Source organism: Erpetoichthys calabaricus, chromosome 4 (assembly GCF_900747795.2).
Source record: "Erpetoichthys calabaricus chromosome 4, fErpCal1.3, whole genome shotgun sequence".
In the NCBI taxonomy this organism is placed as follows: domain Eukaryota; kingdom Metazoa; phylum Chordata; class Cladistia; order Polypteriformes; family Polypteridae; genus Erpetoichthys; species Erpetoichthys calabaricus.
In genome coordinates, this window is record NC_041397.2 from 189,358,107 (window position 1) to 189,371,772 (window position 13,666).

At 38.3% G+C, this 13,666-nt stretch overlaps 1 protein-coding gene across 2 annotated transcripts in view; it reads right to left on the reverse strand.

Annotated features, from left to right (window-relative positions):
* The window catches only part of tmco3 (transmembrane and coiled-coil domains 3), a 124,552-nt gene that overhangs the window by 46,141 nt on the left and 64,745 nt on the right, over nt 1–13,666 (reverse strand). For both annotated transcript variants that reach the window (XM_028800068.2, XM_028800065.2), the window contains exon 3: nt 10,037–10,512. In XM_028800068.2, the coding sequence (XP_028655901.1) occupies nt 10,037–10,477 (441 nt within the window). In that variant the 5' untranslated portion in view covers nt 10,478–10,512. The remainder of the gene's footprint in view (nt 1–10,036; nt 10,513–13,666) is intronic.

Below are 13,666 nucleotides of genomic sequence, written 5' to 3' on the forward strand. Positions count from 1 at the left end.
AGTGCAGCTGGTACATGTTCATGTAAATAAATACAAATTTTTGCAAATAAATGAATGGTAATTTAGTGTAAAATATCTTGCTTTTAGCACTAACCATAAAACAAATAATACAGTAACTTGGAAATGCTGTACCAGCTATGCTTCCTTTCATTTGTCACTAACCTGCATAAATGTAAGTAAGTTGTTTACATTTAGAAGTGGGTTTTTTTGTATAGGCCTTGCAGTTTTTCTGACTTCTTAAAAGAGAATACAGTATGTCCAAGGAAATCTCCTGCCAAATTAAGTTACAAGTTGTTTTTTTTTCCAGTTTCTATGAAAGAGACAGTTTACTTGCAAAGCATTATGTAAATATCTGACCAATATACATTATTCCACCATAGAAGACTCTGTTGCACCATCATGACTTGATTAGTTTCTTTTATTCTTATTTTTTAAGTCGGCAGTACAGTTTGAAATTAGTTTATCACAACAAAAAACATAATTGTTAAATGTTGAGCAAATGTGCAGACTATATTCCTTTTGCAGTAAAACAAGTAGTTCCATTTGTGTGAAATTCAGTTTTCTTGGCCATGTATTATAACCAAGTTTATTTTAATTGAAAGTTTATATCTTTTTGCATTATCATTTATCTTTTTTGTGTTTGGAAACCTTTACCACCACAGATTCTATGGCAAATTTGCTTGCAGCCAGCACACTATCGCAGCCTGCTGCATGTTATTTGCTGTTGAGAGTGTGCTGTTAGATTTTCACGTTTGCAACTGTGTGATACTGACACAAAATCTGTTTTAACAACAAAGTTGCCTTGAAGCAGCAGTAATTGCACATTATCACATCTTCCTCCAGACTGTATAAAAGCCAGTTGAAGTCTGATAGCCAAATAGTCTGGAACTTTCACTTTTCCACCTCCCTCCTATCTTTTGACTTGGAATGAGCAATACATCACTGCACTCTCACTGAGTTTTTTACTTCCTTATGAGACTAGAAAAAGTTTTCTGTTTTGACCGGAACTTGTGTCTCTTCACATCCATTTTTTGCAAAAACACACACACACACAATACACATATATGCAAGTGTGTAAAGCAGCACCATAATTTAGCCGAGTGACCTCATTTAAAAAAAAAAAAATTATTAGCTAGTAACTAATGACATAATGTTTTAGCCACCTATCATTAAGTTCTATATGCTAGTTATGTTTGCATTGTAGAGGGCTGGACTATGACTCGAATTATTCCTCACTTCAAACCGAAAGTCATGTCATTATGACTAGAATAATAAACATTGCGTCAGGCATTTGTATCACATAATGCTGAAGTAACATCTTTATCTATATACAGTGCATCCGGAAAGTATTCACAGCGCATCACTTTTTCCACATTTTGTTATGTTATAGCCTTATTCCAAAATGGATTAAATTCATTTTTTTCCTCAAAATTCTACACACAACACCCCATAATGCCAACGTAAAAAAAGTTTACTTGAGATTTTTGCAAATTTATTAAAAATAAAAAAACTGAGAAAGCACATGTACATAAGTATTCACAGCCTTTGCCATGAAGCTCAAAATTGAGCTCAGGTGCATCCTGTTTCCCCTGATCATCCTTGAGATGTTTCTGCAGCTTCATTGGAGTCCACCTGTGGTAAATTCAGTTGATTGGACATGATTTGGAAAGGCACACACCTGTCTATATAAGGTCCCACAGTTGACAGTTCATGTCGGAGCACAAACCAAGCATGAAGTCAAAGGAATTGTCTGTAGACCTCCGAGACAGGATTGTCTCGAGGCACAAATCTGGGGAAGGTTACAGAAAAATTTCTGCTGCTTTGAAGGTCCCAATGAGCACAGTGGCCTCCATCATCCATAAGTGGAAGAAGTTCGAAACCACCAGGACTCTTCCTAGAGCTGGCCGGCCATCTAAACTGAGCGATCGGAGGAGAAGGGCCTTAGTCAGGGAGGTGACCAAGAACCCGATGGTCACTCTGTCACAGCTCCAGTGGTCCTCTGTGGAAAGAGGAGAACCTTCCAGAAGGACAACCATCTCTGCAGCAATCCACCAATCAGTCCTGTATGGTAGAGCGGCCAGACGGATGGATGCCACTCCTTAGTAAAAGGCACATGGCAGCCCGCCTGGAGTTTGCCAAAAGGTACCTGAAGGACTCTCAGACCATGAGAAAGAAAATTCTCTGGTCTGATGAGACAAAGATTGAACTCTTTGGTGTGAATGCCAGGCGTCACGTTTGGAGGAAACCAGGCAACGCTCATCACCTGGCCAACACTATCCCTACAGTGAAGCATGGTGATGGCAGCATCATGCTGTGGGGATGTTTTTCAGCAGCAAGGACTGGGAGACTAGTCAGGATAAAGGGAAAGATGACTGCAGCAATGTATAGAGACATCCTGGATGAAAACCTGCTCCAGAGCACTCTTGACCTCAGACTGGGGCGATGGTTCATCTTTCAGCAGGACAACGACCCTAAGCACACAGCCAAGATATCAAAGGAGTGGCTTCAGGACAACTCTGTGAATGTCCATGAGCGGCCCAGCCAGAGCCCAGACTTGAATCCTTTTGAACATCTCTGGAGAGATTTTAAAATAGCTGTACACCGACACTTCCCATCCAACCTGATGGAGCTTGAGAGGTGCTGCAAAGAGGAATGGGCGAAATTGGCCAAGGATAGGTGTGCCAAGCTTGTGGCATCATATTCAAAAAGACTTGAGGCTGTAATTGCTGCCAAAGGTGCATCAACAAAGTATTGAGCAAAGGCTGTGAATACTTATGTACATGTGATTTCTCAGTTTTTTATTTTTAATAAATTTGCAAAAACCTCAAGTAAACCTTTTTCACGTTGTCATTATGGGGTGTTGTGTGTAGAATTCTGAGGAAAAAAATGAATTTAATCCATTTTGGAATAAGGCTGTAACATAACAAAATGTGGAAAAAGTGATGCGCTGTGAATACTTTCCAGATGCACTGTATATAATTCACTAAGCAGCTGACCATGGCAGGCAAGACGCAAGACAGAGCCCCGCCCACCAACAATTCACTAAGCAGCCGACCATGGCACGCAAGATAGAGACCATTGGATACGCATGACAGAGCCTCGCCTGCCAAGTCTAACTTTCTTCCCGCGTCATGGGATACGCATGACGGAGCCCCGCCCGCCAACTCTAAGAACATGGGGTACGCATGACAGAGTGTTGTTCTTAGTCACGGAAGCATAATCATACAGTCTGCTCAACAATACTCTGACTACATGAATACTTCCGGAGTCTATGGTGGCGAGGCAGAAATTGTGGCAATGTCCCAAATGCTTCCAGCTACTATCACCATTCACTTCTGAGATATCCCTGACTCCATCAGATTCAAATTTGCCTTTTACTTTTACAAACAGACAATTTCCTGTTAGATTGGCCTTATGCAATGACAATTAATAAGGCACAGAGCCAAACTTTCAAAAAGATATGCCTGTATCTGCCAAAATCAGTTTTCAGTCACGGACAATTGTATGTTGCTCTCTCCACAGTTCCATCTTTTCATGCCCTCACAGTCGTATCCTCAAACCCACCCCATTTGGACAACTGTGTCTTTCAGGAAGTGTTCACCCATCAATAAATAATTATGCCACGGGTTGGCTAGTTCAGTTTACTGGGATGATGGTACAGTCATGGCCAACAGTTTTGATAATGACACAAGTATTAGTTTTCACAAAGTCTGCTGCTTTAGTGTTTTTAGATCTTTTTGTCAGATGTTTCTATGGTATACTGAAGTATACCAACAAGTATTTCATACGTTTCAAAGGCTTTTATTGACAATTACTTTAAGTTTATGCAAAGAGTCAATATTTGCAGTGTTGGCCTTTCTTTTTCAAGACCTCTGCAATTCACTCTGGCATGCTGTCAATCAACGTCTGGGACAAATTCTGACTGATGGCAGCCCATTCTTGCATAATCAATGCTTGGAGTTTGTCAGAATTTGTGGGTTTTTGTTTGTCCACCCGCCTCTTGAGGATTGACCACGAGTTCTCAATGGGATTAAGGTCTAGTGAGTTTCCTGGCCATGAACCCAAAATTTCGACGTTTTGTTCCGAGAGCCACTTAGTTATCACTTTTGCCTTATGGCACGATGCTGAATCATGCTGGAAAAGGCATTGTTCATCACCAAACTGTTCTTGGATGGTTGGGAGAAGTTGCTCTCAGAAGATGTTTTGGTACCATTCTTTATTCATGGCTATGTTATTTGGCAAAATTGTGAGTGAGCCCACTCCCTTGGCTGAGAAGCAACCCCACTAATGAATGGTCTCAGGATGCCACAGGACTGATGGTAGTACTCACCTTTTCTTCTCCGGACAATCTTTTTTCCAAATGACCTAAACAATTGGAAAGGGGATTCATCAGAGACAGTGACTTTACCCCAGTCCTCAGCAGTCCAATCCCCATACCTTTCGCAGAATAGCAGTCTGTCCCTGATGTTTTTCTTGGAAAGAGGTGGCTTCTTTGCTGTCCTTCTTGACACCAGGCCATCCTCCAAATGTTTTCGCCTTACTGTGCATGCAGATTCAATCACACCTCTCTGCTGCCCTTCCTGAGCAAGCTCTGCGCTGGTGGTGCCCCAGTCCTGCATCTGAATCAACTTTAGGAGATGGTTCTGGCACTTGCAGGACTTTCTTGGGCATCCTAAAGCCTTCTTCACAACAATTGAACCTCTCAATTCTAACTCAATCAGCATGACAGTGTGATCTCCAACCTTGTCCTCATCAACACTCTCACCTGTGTTAACAAGAGGATCACTGAAATAATGTCAGCAGGTCCTTTTGTGGCAGGACTGAAATGCAGTGGAAATGTTTTTTTTTTTTAATTAAGTTCATTTTCATGGCAAAGAGGGACCCTGCAATTAATTGCAATTCATCTGATCACTCTTCATAACATTCTGAAGTATATGCAAATTGCCACCATAAAATCTGAGGGAGCAAACTTTGTAAAAATTAATATTTGTGTTATTCTCAAAACTTTTGGCCATGACTGTAAGTCTTCCTCCCACACAGAGCCTGTAACAGTATGCTTTCTATTTAAATGTTTGTGCACCTCCGTTGTGTTCTTGTGCTGTATGAGGTCAGACCTACACATTCTGTAACTCACAACCTTTATTTTTCTGTGCTCAGAGTAAAGTGCTCCCAAACTATGGAAGTCTTAGGTTGCACTGTCTTTTCTGGCACATGCTTACTGTGAGCCTTTTTTCAAATGTGTTCACAAACGAATGAAGTAGTGACACAATTCCACAGCACATCATACTCCTCCTAACGACGTAAACAACTAAATGATTAAAGTGATTGATGACAACATTTTTAATAATCAATTATCATCAATTATGACAGGGGTGGGCCGCAGGTTTTTGCTCCAACCCAGTTGCTTAATTAGAAAACAATCCTTGCCAATAATTACATTTCCTGGCTTGTTAGTGCTTTAACTCTGCCATGTCAGGCCATTCTCATATCCTAGATTTTTTTTCCTTTCTAAGGATATCATCCAAATGATTTGAAGTCTAAAATGGACTCAATCTTTCACTTTTTTCCTCTTCACTTTCCTTCCAAGTATTTAATTATACCAAATGGTGCACGATAAATACACACAGGTAACAAGCTAAAAGGAGAAATGCTGTTTTCTTTTGTCATTTGCATCTTATTGCTAATAAGGAGCCATTAAAAACTAAGAAAACAGCTATTTAAGACTAAAATAAGCAATAAGGGTTCAAAATCTTAACGACCGAGACAACTAAAGTGAAGCAGAAGTGTTACTTGAGCAATAAGTGCTTCTTATTAAGCAACTGGTTTAAACAAAAACCTGCAGCCACTGCGGCCCTCCAGGAATGACTTTGCCCACCTGTGGATTATGATGTTTAGTTGGTACACCTCTTGAAAGTGGGAATCATGAAACATGCAATAACGTGGTGGTTAATAAGTTAAAATTAGTCTCCATTGGAGAAAGCACCGTCTGTGAAGCTATATGGGGAAGAGGTAGTTGTTTGTAGCACCGTCTGTGAAGCTACATGGGGAAGAGGTAGTTGTTTGTAATTGCAAGTTGCTCTGCTTTCTCTTTACAGAACCTCCAGGAGCACAAGGAAAAAGACACTGGTGTTTTAAAGACAACTCAATGCTTGTTCTTCACTCAGTTGCTGTTCAACAATAGCACTAGTGGAAGATTCCATCCAAAAAGTAATTCTTCTGTTTGAGCTCCTTGGCAGAGATGACTAAAGCTAACATAACTAGAGAATATACTGTTTATTGTCGATGACAAAATAGGAAGAGACTCTACTTGAATTGCTGCTCTGGAATTACTCGAAGATAAGTGTTTAGCAAACCCTGCTGAATTTGCTTTGCCTTGAGTTCTGCAAATTCACGGAAATGTTTGAGAACTTCACCCAACTTAGCTAAATACATTTAAGTCAATGGGGAAGGAGAAACTGAATAATTTTTGAGTGGATTATACAGTCATGGCCGAAATTATCGGCACCCCTGGAATTATCCCAGAAAATGCACCATTTCCCCCAGAAAATTATTGCAATTACAAATGTTTTGTATACACGTTTATTTCCTTTATGTGCATTAGAACAACGCAAAAAAACAGAGAAAAAAAGCCAAATCTGACATCATGTCACACAGAACTCCAAAAATGGCCCGGACAAAATTATTGGCACCCTTTCGAAATTGTGGGTAAATCGTTTTATTTCAAGCTCCCAACCCCACTGTCTCTTTGTTCACCATCAAGTAAATCATATTTTGAACCAAAGCCAACAAAAGTAGACTTCATCAGCCCAACCTATTTCTTCTTTGGTCTTTCCTTTTGAATTGAAAGTACCACAGCTTTCAAGTCAAAAAACATGGTGATGCAGTGGTTAGCACTGTTGTATTACAAAAACAACCTTCAGAGTTCAAATCATACACTCAGTTATTGTTTGTATAGAGTCTATACAATCTCCCAGTCCCTGCATGAACTTTCCCCCCAGATCCCCAAACGTATGAGTGTGTTAGGTTGAATATTGATTTCACATACATCTTTCAGGGCTCCTACTAAAATGGTTGCAAATGAGACAGAAAATAAGCTTTGGCAATTATCATTTCAACTCAGTTTGCCAATGGACAATGTAGCCATTGAAACTTTAAACAAACTGTATTGTAACAGAATTTTTTTTTTTTGTGGAGCATATGTGCTATTAACATTTGTGTTGATACATGGGGGTGGAGGGGGCATTGCCCCTTGGAGATTCATGAGCTTCATTCCAGTAGAAGCTGGTTTATACTTGATGTGTATGCACTGGGTGCTAGGGCCATGCAGTGAAAATGACGTCAGACTTTGAGATGAGCACGTGCAAAAATTTTTCTATCTATGAAATTCCGAAATTGTGAATTTCAAGGAACGGCTGGTTACACTTGAGCTAGAATGATGAATGAAGGGCTGAATATGACAGAACAGGTCATAAAAAGTCATGAAAGAAGTGCAAAAACATTTAAAATGCATCTGCCCATTACGTAGGTCCCTTGTTATGAAGATATCTGTGCCACGTGTAATTTAGTATCCCTTCAGTATCCCTTCTGATTTGGTGCAGATATGATTATTATGGATCTCCTCGTGTTAGTGCATCTTTGTGTGTTTTTTCTCTTTATATTTAACACATGCTACATGCAAAATGTCGTCCTGTCTATCCGTAAACCTGCACGTTCAGATGCCTTCCTGCTGTTTTCTTATGCACAGAGATGTCATGAAGTCTGCATTTTAAGGTTGCTGGTGTATTTCACATTATTGTCACTTTACCAGGGTGTTTCATGCTTGACTTTAGACTATAAACTTTGTTAAAATACCACTTGTTAGCTGTTTCATCAGTCGTTTTGGCATGCATACTGTTCTTCTACCAATAAATCATTCAACGGAAGCTCATCAACAAAGAAACTGAAAAACAGATTTAGGAATATACTAATAGTAATAATTAATGATTCATGACTTGACACCCAAGAAGTCTGTACAAAGGCATTTTAAAAGACAAGTCATTAAAATAAATGTACTAATCCAATTTCACGCCATAAGTGGTCCCTTGTTCTTATACATTTATTCAGGTAGAGGAAAAAAAAATCATGACCTCCCCTTTAATTAAGGAAGGATCTCATTTATTGTTTTGAGCCTTTGTTGTTAAAATGCTCTTCTGTTTACAAAATGAACACTGGACACCTAACATTGGTCTAAACCAATTTAAAAAGAGTCTAGGCAGTCTTTTATTACTTTTTTTCTCTAGTGTGCCCTTTTGTTCTATATACAGGAAGAGACACTTGTTTCCATAGCTGGAGAAGAGCCACAGAAATGCATGTTCCCTGTCTGCTGTTTACAAAATGAGCATTGGATAGCTAAAATTCTTCAAAATGTACTTTAAAATGTTGTGGAAAGTCTATTAAATCACTTTCATGTCTACTGTGGCCTTCTATTGCACCCACTGGCGGGCAGTCATTTCCAAGGCTGGAGCATAGATGTAGAAATGTGTGACCCTGCCTGCTGGTTGCATGATGAATATTGAGAATATAAGACTGTCCAAAAATTATTCAAAAAGATTAAAGGAAGTATTCTATATCACTTTTAGGTCTGCTATGTCCCCCTGTCCCATCCATCTGAGGGAACACATATTTCTTCAGCTATACATTTGCCATAGAAATGTTTGCCCCCTGTCTTCTGTTTTCAAAATGAACACAGGACAGCTCAAGACTGAAAACTCTATGACTACTGCAGATATGTAAAACATATCACTTCAGCCCCAAAAGCAAGCATGAGATGAGAGTGATAGGTGTGGAATTAAGCTGCTCTATAGGCACACGTACTACAGTGAAGACCCAGCATTGGTTGCCCTGGGCATGTTCTGTTTTTCTACACTCTAATCACACAGGGCAGCTGGGCATCACCACTTGGAACACCTGGCTACAGCTCAAAAAACACTGACATTAAAGGGAGACCAAAGCACACTGAACAGAAAATGGAGAGATTGCCTTTGGTCGCATTTTGTCACTTTCTCCATTACATTTTTGGGAAATCTCAAAGTTAAGTTTTACACTTCAAAATAATTCTTTGATTTTGCCTCATGCTGTAGCAGCTATTGACAGTTGTGTTCTCATAATAAAAGTGATATCAGACAGACCATTAAGGAATGTAAAGTTGCAACAGTTTCTGCTGTGCACTGGGCTAGAATCACTTGCTCAGCATAAAAATGTGGTGCCCCAGGATAACACACAGATCTCAGACAGACTGAAAACTAAAGTGCAGATCTAAAGTCTGACTATCCAACTCAAAGGCACAAGTCACACCAACTTCTATTGCGTGTTAAGAAAGCAGTGGAGGCTGTAGACAAGGAACCGGAAAGCCAGTTTGAAAATATGAGATATAATACACAGTAAGGAAGCTCACATGGGTCTGAGATCATTCGTCGCTTCTTAATCTTCTCTCATGATTCATGGCCAGATGATTTAAGTACTTTTGTAGAAAATGAGATTGACACTTTAACTGGTATCAAGAATTCTTACTAAAGAGCACATATGATGTCAAGACTGTACAAACGGAATGGAGATTGCAAAGAATTCTGATTACAGGCCAAATTCTTAGACTTATACCACTTGTGGGAAGTCTTACTGACGAAAGAGCCTTATTGCACAGATTTCCACAATATTTCACATCTTGTTGAGATTTTGCTTGTTCTGCCTATTTCAGCAGCTCAGTGTGAACGAGGCTTTTCAGCACAGAACAGAATAAAATCAAAAGTGCAAAACTCACTCAACGTTTTGGATATTTATAGTGTTATCTATATGGGAAACCAACAAGAGAAACTTGTCTATCACATGTTACAGATTACCTTAAACATCCATGCTCATCTGGAAAAAAAAGGATTTAGACAATATAGTCAGTCATTCATAACAGCTTATCAGTGGAGGGACTGGTTATACTATGCAAATAAATTCAGAGACTGAATACAATTTACCCTTTGATATTCTTGATGCATTCAAGCTCATTTACCTTTATAGCAGCCTCCCTTAATGCCTCCAGGCGCTGTCTGCTGCTCTCTTTCATGTTGACCACATCCTTGTAGTCTCCCTGTAAAGCTCTCTGCAACCCATGGATGGCTTGGAATACAGAGTTCTCACTCTCATTAAGCTCTTTTTGAAAGATCTCAAAGGTGTGTACTTGAAATAGTTTTTCAGCATCTGATAGGTCTGGATTCTTCTCCACTGCTTTGATAGCACCTTTTAACTTGTTTAGTACTACATTCTTCTGGTGCAGCAGAGCAGCCATCTTGCGGCAGTTCTCCATAACCCATTGTTTGCCATGAGTGACAGGAGCACCTTTACCCCTGTGGAGTTTGATGGCATGCTTTACCACCTCCACATGCTCACAGGCTATAAGCAGCCAGCAATTTAGAAAAATAGCCGGAAGCCATTGTGACAGGTAACCCTTCATTATTTGTCATATCGTATTCTATTTCCACTGTGAACCTATAAAAAAAGAAAGAAACTCAATATGCTATATTGTTTATACTTAAACCACACTGTCTATATCACACATTTTATACAATTTGACTAATTACAGGTTAAAGCTAGAAAAAGAAAAAAAAAGCTTTATACTAAGATCTGAAAATGAATGTTTTTCAACTTTCTTCCTGCATTCAGTCATGATATGAAAATTCATTCTTTGATCTTTTTTTAGTAAGCACTGATACCTCTCATTTGAGTCCTTGGTTTTAGCTCCATTTCATAGTTCATCCTCCATCATTATTTTTTTGCATGGTGGCTCAAAGAAGATCAGTTCATTCATCATTTCATATAGTATATTAATGTGTCAGAAAGATAGGATAGAATTTTAATGCTATCAAAAAATGTTTCACAAGATATGCTTAATCATAACTTAGTATTCAGCAGGACTTTAACAACTGTAATATGAAAAAGATATTTAAATGAAGAGAAGGAACCAAATCCCCCAAAAAAGCTATGCTATCAAACTAAAACATGTGAAGCAGTTATGAGAAGTATTTTTTAATCTTATTTTAACCTACTTTAGAAAGGCTTCATCCCCAACCCCAAAGAACTCATTTCAGTATCACCTACTGTACTAAAATTAAAAGAGCTCTTTTCAGTATCTCTTGCTATACTAAATTAAGTATCATAACAATGTCAGACATTGAAGAGACTCTTACATGGACCTTTTCATGGGTGCACTGAGGAAGTAGTGAGAGAGTGGAATACTTATTCACACAGTTTCTACTGCCAGGAAACTGATTAGACCAGATGACTGAAAAATCCACATTAGCAGAAGACATCATCATCGTTCAATCAGCAGTCTTCATAAAAGAGCCAAAGATGCCAAGTAGAATTATAGTATTCTATATTTATAAGGTACAGTATTATACCTTATGAAAGAAGTGACATGTTGCAGAATTTCACATCATGTTCCAAAATAAACTGGCAATTAAAATATGTTTTCCTGGCTGGGGCACCAACTCTTTTCATTCTATTTACAGCAAATTCAATTAAATCTTTGCCAAAGACTATATAATAAGGTTGAATATCCTGATAAAAATAAGGCTTTTGTCACTGTTTGACATATTATGCTTTAAACCATTGATTTATAAATATTTTATGCTAAAACACTTAAAATATCCATTATAGCAAGCAAACGGTGGCTGGTTTCCTCGGTTATCAGTGACAACTGTTTAAAATTACTGCCATATGTTCCATTTTCTTATGTCTTTTAAAAGGATTTAAATATTTCCAATGTTGTTGACACAAACTAATCTACATACAACTTCTAAAGTATTATATGCTGCTGCTTCCACCCTTATTGACTGATGTGTTAACACACTCTTATTTAAAAGGTAAACTTAAGGAAAACTCATTGGGATTTATTCAACAACTGAACAAAAGAAAAATGATTTTAAAGACTCAAATAATTTAACCACACATGTTATTCCCAAATCCACCCCACATAGAACTAAGTGCCCATGGTGGTGTACAACTGCAATAAAGCATTTATCTTAAAGTTCACACATAAAAGAGAGTGACGCAAGAGTAAACTGCATCATAGATAGAAATTATCATGAAAACTGGAAGCTAAACCTCTACATAATGTTTTCACCTTATATCTTGAGTATTCACTATATGATGAGAAGCTGGATTTGTGATTTTAAAAGTGAACTTTATCTACTAAAATGAAACTTATCACCTGTAATCTTGATTGAATCGCAAAATCCCTTATTTGTTCAAAGTTACCATCGTTAGGTCTTCCATCAAATAAATAATATTCAGATCCAAATATTTTTTTTGACTTTTTTTTTTTTCCCCAAATCTCCCATCACTAAAGCCTATTTCAATGCTATATTTTACTCACAATCCACAGCTCATACTTGGAGTTTTCTTAGAGCACCATATCATTGGAATCAAAAGCAGCAGCCTGATCCTTCAGTCCCAGGTGAACAGCATTGTTCACTCAGGGGTTTTGGTTTCGATAGGAGCCAAGACATTTCATGTAGGCACACACAAGTGCATACAGAACAGGACATAATCTGTAACTGAGTGAGCATATTCATCCAGATTCATGGAGAAATCTTTGAAGATGGACCAGCTTATCAAATCCAGGTAATCCAGCAATTTGTATTTATGTTCCGGAATCAAGCACTGTACTTCCCCTACTGTTAATCTGGTGTACTTTAGTAACTTATATATGGAGTCACATACATTTCTGAATGGCCTGTAAACACAAACTGGTAATGTATTTATAAATATATTGTTCACTGTGTGGAAAAACAATTAGTATTTCAATATTACAATTTACTCCCATGTTCCAATTTTATTACCATAGAACTCATTTTGAATCAGTGGCAGGGTTCCATCTCATTAATTATGTTTTACCTGTTTTCGTGTAACATATTCATCTGTTTGCCAAAAATGTAAAGCCCTTATGTTTTTATGTTTTATGGAGAACAAAACACAGTGCTCCAAGTATGCGTTAACAAGTGCATTGTACACCTCAAGCATAATCTTCATTCTTGCAAACCATGTGGAATGCTTTGGAAAACCAGGGCAAATTAACCTAATAATTACTTCTGAGCACTATTTACTTGTAGATAATGATGAGTCCAGAAGGTAATTACAAGTTTCAGAACCCTCACTGTGTGATTATATCTAACACCTTTACTTCTTACGTTATGGATAATGAAAGATTTGCAATCAAATAAAATATCTTTGAAAAATAATAGTTTTATTAATACTTAATTATCTTACATCTAAATATTATAATACTAGTAAGCCCGCGATTCGCCAGCAAATCAGAAATCCAAGAATGGCAATCAGTTTCTGTTCCGTCCGATATCTGGATGGATGACATATCATGGAGGGTGGGTGCGTCTGGGGAAATGTCATTTGCGATAGGGACCTAATCAATGACTTTGTTAAATGGTGCGACTCAAACCACCTACAACTGAACACCAGCAAAACCAAGGAGCTGGTGGTGGATTTTAGGAGGCCCAGACCCCTCATGGACCCCGTGATCATCAAAGGTGACTGTGTACAGATGGTGCAGACCTATAAATATCTGGGAGTGCAGCTGGATGATAAATTAGACTGGACTGCCAATACTGATGCTTTGTGCAAGAAA